Raw genomic sequence first — 9,093 nt, 5'->3', positions numbered from 1 at the left:
GTCACGTGAAGACAAAGAACGTGGCCGGGGTCATGCCCTGGTGCCGGGCGGAGCTTCCTGGGGGAAAATAAGTCGGAGTTTGGCGAAAAGGTCGGGGCAATTTCATGCATTTCCACGGACTTTTTGGTGGAGGTCCTTCATCTGGGAAATGGGTTTCTAAATGCTTTACTTTGAAATCTACTTTTAGGTAATGTGCAGGGCTCTTCAGAAATGGACAACAGGATTGTCCCTGCTTAACAACCGCATTGCTTTCATTCACAATATCTATTCCTGATCAGCTAATTTTTTTTTTAAGTTTGTGTTTATGGGGATACCTAGTAAAGAGAGGACCGGACGGTGGAAACCTGGAGCAATTGTCTTAGAGGGCTGTGGCGGAGACAGTCTGGTGATTATTTTTTCTCTGGAGATTCTTCTCTTGGGTCAATCTGTCTGTAAGAAAATGACATCCCCTGTGACCAAATCTTAAAGCTCTCAATCACTGGTTTTGGCTGCTTACAGGTACTTTGGGGCTTCAAGGTGGGTTTGTACATCCATCTTTAACAAGACAACTGAGTTTCTACTCAGTCTATCCAGTATCTGAGGTTCAAGTTAATTCCAGCCCTCTCATCAAGTAGCTTTTAACATTACCCACATTTTGCCAATATTGTCTCATCTATAACTTGACCCTTCCCTCTCCCCGACTCAGCTTTTTTCTTGGAGTCTTTTGAAATAAGCCCCGATATGGTATTTCAGAGTATTTTTATTTTGGGATGCTGATGTAGTGTAAGGGGCTGTACAAAAAGTTTTACATTAGAAGCCATGTTACTGGGTTTCTGCCTCAGCACTAATTATTTATTTACTGGGTGACCTCAAGCAAGTTATTGCCACTTTGGGTTTGTTTTCCTGATTTGCACAGGAAGCATTTCTGATTCAGGTAGTAGCTGACGTCCCTTGTTCAGCAAAGGAAAGTTGCTATGGGCTGGAGCTAGGCCCAGGACACCCCTCCCCAGCTGCCCCCCCCATGCCCGGTGGTGCACCAGGCACACCATCAAAGGTGAGGCAGGCCTTGGGACTCTTGGTGCCAAGACAAGGAAAGAATAAACAAACAAAGCCAAAGTAATTTCCCTCTCCTTTAGAAACAAAGCTGGGGTGGTCTGGAGAGGGGTGGGAGAGTGCCAGGTGGAAATCAGCCAACTTGGCCGTGAGATGAGCCTTTCCCTGCTCTGCGGGGAACATCTGAGGACACTGAGGCCAGATGTGTTGATTTTGTACTCTCCCTGGTGTGATAAAATCCTCATCAAGAGCATTTCTTTGTGCGCCAGCCTGCCTGGGGGGGGGGGCCTGCTTCAGTCTTCCCTCTGTCGCTGGAGTTGTCTCCAGGTTTCTCAGAGCACATCTCCTCTTATGGAAGAGCCCCAGCTGCTTCTGCACTGTCAGCGGGAGTGCTGGCTGCACTGCTCTGCTCCAGAGGCACACTCAATGTTTGGGTACCAGCCAAGCCACCGCCAGCCTCCTTGGGCTCAGCCTGCTGACCCCTCCCCTTCAGTGAATCTCCTACTTCCTTCCTCCATTGCCACCTTCCATTCTCCATTGAAGAGCCAGTTATTGATCTTGGCCCACTTCTCAAAGTTGCTGCACTCTAATTCCATCTTCAGCACAGATGGACTCCCTGAGCCACATCCTCCCCTAGGGGAATGGCCCAGTCTTATCTTCCTGGGCTTATTAATGGGGCCCTACATCATGCCAGCCCCCCTCCCAAGAAGAGCCAGTGCCCAAATTTTGGGAAGTATGAAGCTGGGTTGGAGATTCTTCATGCACCTTGCCTACTCCCCCATGGTGACTGAACATCTGGAGGACCAGACCTAGTCTGATTGACCCAAGTGCTCAGGTTAGGGCCTGGCACCCAGCAGGTGTCAGTTAAATGCAGGCTGCACAGCCAGAGTTTCCATGTTGTTTGCAAGCCAGAAAGCATACCTGGCTTCCTGGAGGATCAAGAACTAACATACTGACCAGTCCCAGTCAGGAGATCAATGTGGTGAGAATGGAGGAACAAGATACAGGATGTGATTTCTGGGTTTCCCAGTGCAATGACTGGGAGCCTGGGCCAGGTAAGGCAGAGTTGCAGGGGGCATAGTGGAAGCCAGAACAACAGGCCCCTCTCCCCACACTTTTCCTACAGGCTTCCATGAGCCCAAGGCCTGACCAGAGGGCAGTATGCAGGGATGTACCAGGCCTGGCCCAGAGCTGGAGGTGTGGTTAGGGCTGAGTCAGGTTCTTATTTCTGAGTTCTCATTTGACCCCAAGAAGTGATTTGACCTGTTCTACTGTAAAAGCAGAACCTTTATTCCTACCCTGTTTAATTTTCAGCAGGGTTATTGAGAGAAATAGAAGGTTCTAGGAAGCTCTTAGTAAGTAGCGTAGAAGTATTAGGTCTAAATGTCTATGCTTATACTGGTGAGGAAAGGGGTGGTGACCCCCTGCCTTGCGCCAAGCCCTGGGCTGGATGTGGTATGTATGACCTCTGGGTGTAGGCCTGGCAGGCTAGGTAACCCCACCCTCATTTTACCAAAGCATCATGAATGCCTCTTGAGGCCACATCAGAGGTCAGAGCAGAGATTCCCAAGAGTCCTCCTAAACTGTGAAGGGCAGCCAGAGAGGGTAGGGGAGGAGGAAAGTTATTTTCCACCATGTTGAATACAAGTAGTCCAAAACAAGATCCAAAATAAAAAATGGAATTTTTATTTGTTGAACATAATTTATAACATTAAGAGATTTCTTCATCCATCACCAGAAATCCAGATAAAACTGGAGGGACTGGTCCTTTGTCCTGAGGAAGGCTTGATCAAAAAATGAAAATCCTAGGCTGGGCAGGGTGGGTCAGTCTGTAATCCTAACACTTTGGGAGGCTGAGCTGAGGAGCTCTAGACCAGCCTGAGCAAAAGCGAGACCTCACCTCTACTAAAAAATAAAAAACAAACCTGTAGTCCCAGCTACATGGGAGGCTGAAGTGAGAAGACTGTCTAAGCCCAAGAATTTGAGGTTGCTGTGAGCTATGATGCATCATAGCACTCTACCCAGGATGACAGAGTGGGACTCTGTCTCAAAAAAAAAGTAAATAAATAAAATAAAATAAAAATCCTGCACATCCACTACCCCCTGTGTTCCCCCTCAGAATGCCCATGGGAGGAGGCAACAGGAGAACTCTAGCTGGGGGACGGCCCTTCTCTGCCTCTTTGGGAAAACTGAGGGGAAAGCCAGAGCTCACAGTGTGTTGGAGGCCTGGCTTTGAGCCACCAGCCGGGCCAAAATGCAACATCTGCTCAAGCCTTCCCAGGCACCTGGCTGGGGGTGAGTGAGAGGAAAGAATAGAGAAAGCTGGTGCTGAACCACAAATTAGCACCCTGTACCGTGGCCCTGAAATGGCCTCTGCTGGCACAGGAGGAGGGTAAGATTAAAAGTAAATAAATGAGAAAGTGACACTCTTCAAGGAAGGAGGGTGACATCCACAGAAGCACCCTATGTCCTGGCTTGACCACAGATGAGCCATGGCATGATGAGGCCAATGGCATCAAAACACAAACTGCTGAACTGGGGAAGTGGGGGAGGAGAGGGAGAGGCTATTCATCTGAGGGACTACAGAGGGGATTCTGGCTGAGTATGGATGGGCTCACTGGTGGCCCCATTTTCTTTTTTTTTTTTTCCTTAACCACCACAGGGCAAGAATTAGGATGCCCAGGATGCCCTCTACTGGCAATTTGTGTGAATGATCACAACACAGCAGCTCTCAACCTGCAACCCAAAAGGGCAGGACAGAGAGCCAGCCCCCAGGGAGGATGACGAGTGACTACACCTCCTGCCAGGCTGAAGCACCTCCTCTGGGGAGGCTAGAAGCATCCCAATCCGTTCTAGCCCTCTTTATCTCTACTGGCCTGCAGAGGGGCCCAGGAAAGTAAGGCTTCTGGTGCTCACTTCAAAGGTATCGAGAAGAACTTGTTCCCAGATTTGCAGCGGACATGCTCAGTGTGCACACGCAGCAGCATCTCAGCATCTTCAAACTCATCCACAATTTCCTTAAACCAGCAGCCAGGAAACGATAGTCATGTTAAAGAAAATCCAGGACTCAGAGGCACTGCAAACAAAACCAGCCTCCCCAGCTCCTTCAAAGGCTTAGGGACCCAAGGGCTCTGCATTAGCTGTTTTGTCTAATCACCTCTGTAATCTTGCGGGGTTGGTCCTGTCATTTCAACTTCCCAGATGAAGATATGGCTGCTCAGAGCGCTGGGTTATAGAAACCAACTAAAACCAGGAGCAGGACCCAGGTCTGGGGGGCCAGAACCAGAGTCCTTTGCCACTTCTAGCATTCAGGCCAAGAATGAGATGGCTTCTCGATGACTGTTCACGGACTGTATCCAGCCTGAACATTTTTCTTTGGCTTACATGTTTTTGAAAAATCCCAATTAGTTTGCCAACATTTAAAAATTGGGAGATTACACATAAAAATCTGTATTTCTGGCTTCTCTAGAAAAAACAGAAGTGTAGCAATACTAGGCCCACATTCCTGGATGGCCAAACTCCCTCCTGGCGCCCCCACCAGAAGCAGAGAATCAGCTGGCATTTACTACTTCGCATACACTGTCCTCCAAGGGCACAGATGGGAAAGTGAAATACGTCACCTACTTATCAAAATATGATAGGCTCTGGGGGCTGGATGTTCCTTATACCTAGCACATTTCACTCATTTCCAGCATCTGCAAGATGCAACCCTTTGACCTCTGGGTAGGAGGTGAGGACTTTAGGTCTGCAGCCTCCTCGCAGATCTGTGTTCTGAGGCAGGGGTTCTCAAATTTTAATGTGCACAGAAATCCTTAGAGGTCTCGTTACAATGCAATTCTGATTTCTTTGGTCTAGAGTCTGCATTGTTAATCAGTTCCCAGGTGATACTGATGCTGTTGGTCTGGGGACCACAGTTTGAGTAGCAAGGTAACAAGTTAGGGTCTCCTGCCATGTCATTTGCTTCCCAGGGATTCAGGCTTAGATGCCTAAACCTCTCCCTCCCAACATCACTCCTAGCATTTCTGGAGTTCAGCACCTTTTGTGTTCGCACCCTGGGCATTCACCTGTAGTTCCCGCAGGCACTTCCCTTCTAGCTGCAGACTTGCATCACCCACACACCAGGCCAGACTGATGTGGAAGGAAGGGTCCTGGAGAGGAAAAGCAGGAAGGCAGGCCGTCATCTGAATGCCCTGGCAGGCCTAGCCTCAGAGCAGCTCTGTGACAGAGCTGTCATGGTATTCCTGCTGGAGCCCTAGCCTGGATTCCTCAGTGTTGATCCCAAGAACACTCCAGAGACAGACAAAATAGTCTAGAGTTGGTCCTTGCTACAGAATTTGGGCTTCCCTTAAATTCATGAAGCCCTATCTCCCAGTGTGATAATATTTAGGGATGGGACCTTAATAAATAATTAGGGTTAGATGAGGTCATGAGGGTGTGGTCCTCATGATGGGATTAGTGCCCTTATAAGAAAATTAGAAAGCCTGTACACTGAAATCTCTCAATCTCTCTGGCTGTTTGTCTGTCTTTCTCCACCCCTCGCCTGCCCTGCCTCCCCCTCCCATCACCAAATGAGGACACTGCTAGAAGCCTGCTGTTTATAAGCCAGGAAGAACCCTCACCAGAGTCGGGCAGCACCTATGGCTCAAGGAGTAGGGCGCTGGTCCTACATACCAGAGATAGAGGGTTCAAACCCAGCCCCGGCCAAAAACTGCAAAAAACAAAACAAAACAAGAGCCCTCACCAGAAACCAACCGTGCTGGCACCTTGATCTTGGACTTCTAGCCAATAGAACTGTGCCAAACTAAATTTCTGTTGTCTAAGCCACCAGTCTATGGTATTTTGTTATGGCAGCCTGAGCTAAGACGATCCTGTTCTCACAGACTTTCCTTTAAATATCACAGAGAGAGTCATTAAATATGGGGTCATGGAAGAAAATCCAGGCTTTTACTCTATTTTCTGCTCTAGGACATTCTAGTAGATACCATACTTTTCAGATGAAATGAAAAAAACCCAAAATGTCTCTAATTTTGAAGGAAGGATAATTATCTTCATTCAATTTCATACTTAGATACTTCAACATGATTTTAAAAAAATATATCAAATGAAGCTAATGGTCCTTTTAAACCTTGATAGTCAACTTAGAGTCCAAATATCTTTGGAGGGCACTGGGCAAGGTGTAGGAAGGGTACAATTCCTCTTCCTGGAGAATCTGTTTTTTGATAACTACTTCTTTTTTCTTTCTTTCTTTTTTTTTTAGAGACAGAGTCTCACTTTGTCACCCTTGGTAGAGTGCCATGGCATTACAGGTCACAGCAACCTCCAGTTCTTGGGCTTAGGCGATCCTCTTGTCTTAGCCTCCCAAGTAGCTGGGACTACAGGCGTCTGCCACAACGCCTGGCTATTTTTTTGTTGTTGTTGCAGTTTGGCTGAGGCCGGGTTTGAACCTGCCACCCTTAGTACATGGGGCTGGTGCCCTACTCGTTGAGCCACAGGCACCGCCCGACAACTACTTCTTAAAAACATAAAAGCAAACATGGATACATTATGGGAAAGGTATAAACCTTGAGCATGTGTAAGATATAATATAAGATTTCTTAGAAATCTGTCTATACCTCTGACCCCTCAACTTTCAGGCGTCTATGTCCTTGGAAGGCTGGCATTTGGGACACCCTGCATGGGAAAGTGCTGAAGGCCTCTTCATTTTGCCACTTATGAGGGCTTCTTTGAGGATGGTTTTATCCAAGTTACAGATGGGCCAATGGAGAAGCAGCAGCCCAGTTCATTACCTGGTAGAAAGTGGTAAGGTTGAATTCCTCCATGACTCTGTCTACCTCTGAAACTAGGTCCAGGAACTGGGTATGCCCTGAGGTGACCTCGAGCCCAACAAAGGTCCTGGGGAGGGGAAGAAGTAGTGACAACATGGGCGTGAGATGTGGCCTCTGAGAACCCAAACCATCTGAGTTGTGGCAGAGGATGAGCCAGAGGCCTGGGCCATGAGCCCCACTCCATCTCTCTCAGAAGCTCCCTTTCCTGCTCTACCAACTCTCTCAACCCTCCCCCACTCCCCACCTTTAAGCCTTCCTTCCCCAGTTATAACCCACACATCTCTCCTCCCTCCTGGCCACTGCTAAGTCTCCAAAGCCAGAAATTTCTGCATCCCTGTTCTGTCATCACTCCTATTGCACCCAACTCCTCAAGGACTTTGCTGTCTGCATCCACTACCCTGCCCCACAGGCACTCAGACAGGCTTTTTCTCAACTAAAAAAACCCTGCCCTAGGGGCAGTGCCTGTGGCTCAAAGGAGTAGGGCGCCGGCTCCATATGCCAGAGGTGGTGGGTTCAAACCCAGACCCAGCCAAAAACAGCAAAACAAAACAAAACAAAAAAAACCCCTGCCTTTAACCCACATCTTCAGCCAGCCCCCACCCTGTTCTTAGTAAAACTTTTCCAAAGATGACTTATTTGCCTTTGCTGGCAATGCTCTTGTCAAACCTGCCGATGACCTCCACGTTACTGAACCCAACAGATACTTCTCTATCTGCATATTAATCGCTCAGCACTGTCTGACATAGTTCACTCTTCCTTGAAACTCTTTTCTCCCTTGGCTTCTAAGACACAGTCCTGCTTTGATCTTACCTCTGGCTTCCTGGTTCAGTCTCCCCTGCTGCCCACTCGTCTCTCTAACCTCTCAGCCCAGAGGGCTGCAGAACTCCTGTCTCAGCTGTCTGATCTTCCCCATCTGCACTGTCCTGAAGCTGACCCACTCTGCCCCACTCTACTGCACAGGCCGACGACACCCATATTTCTCCCTCCAGCTGCTACCTCTCCTGGACACTTCACTGCATATGTGACATTTCCACCTGGGGGGTCTAACAGGCAGCAAAACCTAACAGGCACAAAGAGGTACAAAGCAGACCTTCTGATTTTCATGCCACCAGTGTTCCTATCACAGAAAATGGAGCCAATTGTTCAAACTCCAAACACAAGAGTCAACTTTCGTTCTTCCCCTTACTCTGCACAAATCCAGCCTACTGGTGATTCCAGTTGTTTCTGTGTGCATATATCTCAAATGTGTCCACTTCTTGGCTTTCCCACTGCCATCACTCTAATGTAGGCCCCTCACTGGTTCCTCGCCTGAACGACACCTGCCCTCTCTGGTCTCTCTTCATCTACCCTAGTGCCCTGTATCTTTTCTCCAGACTCCATAGCCACAGACCAACATTTATAAACATAAATCAGATCACGCCTCTCCCCTGTTCAAATCCCTCCAATGGCTTCCATTGCATCGAAAATCCAAACTTCTTACTTGAACTTGAAGGCCCTGCATGAACTAACCCTGTCCAATTCATCTCTGACCCCTCTTCCACATGCTCCCCCAGATCTACCTTAGGCTTCCTCAAACATCCCAAGTCCTTCCCTGCCTCAGAATCATTTTGCTTGCTGTGTCTTCTGCTTGAAGCTCTTCCCAAAGTTGGCTCCTTTTCATCCTCAGGCCACCATCAAAGGCCATCTTTCTGGCTGCTTCCCTGGTACCTTCCTTGGCCAGCTGCTCCTGATTATTGATTACATCACACTATAGTTATTAACATTTTTACTTAGTTCTTATCTGTCTCTCCTGCAGGGTGTAAGATCACAGAGAGCAGGAGCTACGTCTACCTTTTTACCCCTGTGCCAATGGCAAATGCCTGGCAACTGGGTGCTGACAAACTTGTGCAGCAAGGAATGAGTGACCAAATGAGCCCTCCTTTCAGAAGTGAAGTCCATCAGACAGGGAGGCTCGCTTTGAAGGCGTCATAATAACTTCCTCTTATCTTCATCTACACTTAACACTTGACTCTCCCACCCGGGCTCATTTGTCTCACAACTGCCCAATGATGGATGAATAGGTAGGGTGTGGAAATGGAAGGTCACAGAGGGGAAGGTACAGGCCAAATGTCACACTGGGGATAGAGCTGGACAGGAACAGATTTTCTGACTTTCACAGGCTTTTTTCACTAAACCAAGATGGTTTTCTCGACCATTTCCCCATCTTCTCCCATTCTTTTTCTTTTTTTTTTTTTTT

The 9,093-nt window shown here is 48.1% G+C and overlaps 1 protein-coding gene across 1 annotated transcript in view; it reads right to left on the bottom strand.

Moving 5' to 3' along the window:
• Nucleotides 1–3,028: 3,028 nt before the first annotated feature.
• The window catches only part of USB1 (U6 snRNA biogenesis phosphodiesterase 1), a 15,718-nt gene continuing 9,653 nt past the window's right edge, over nt 3,029–9,093 (bottom strand). Inside the window, exons 4-6 of the mRNA XM_003792586.3 lie at nt 6,819–6,924; nt 5,097–5,180; nt 3,029–4,049 (exon numbers count right to left, since the gene is read on the bottom strand). Of these exons, the coding sequence (XP_003792634.1) occupies nt 3,945–4,049; nt 5,097–5,180; nt 6,819–6,924 (295 nt within the window). The 3' untranslated portion in view covers nt 3,029–3,944. The remainder of the gene's footprint in view (nt 4,050–5,096; nt 5,181–6,818; nt 6,925–9,093) is intronic.

This window comes from Otolemur garnettii, unplaced genomic scaffold, assembly GCF_000181295.1.
Source record: "Otolemur garnettii isolate 467f Iridium unplaced genomic scaffold, OtoGar3 scaffold00058, whole genome shotgun sequence".
NCBI lineage: Eukaryota > Metazoa > Chordata > Mammalia > Primates > Galagidae > Otolemur > Otolemur garnettii.
The sequence above is the reverse complement of the archived record's forward strand: the minus strand, read 5'-3'. Positions and strand labels throughout refer to the sequence as shown.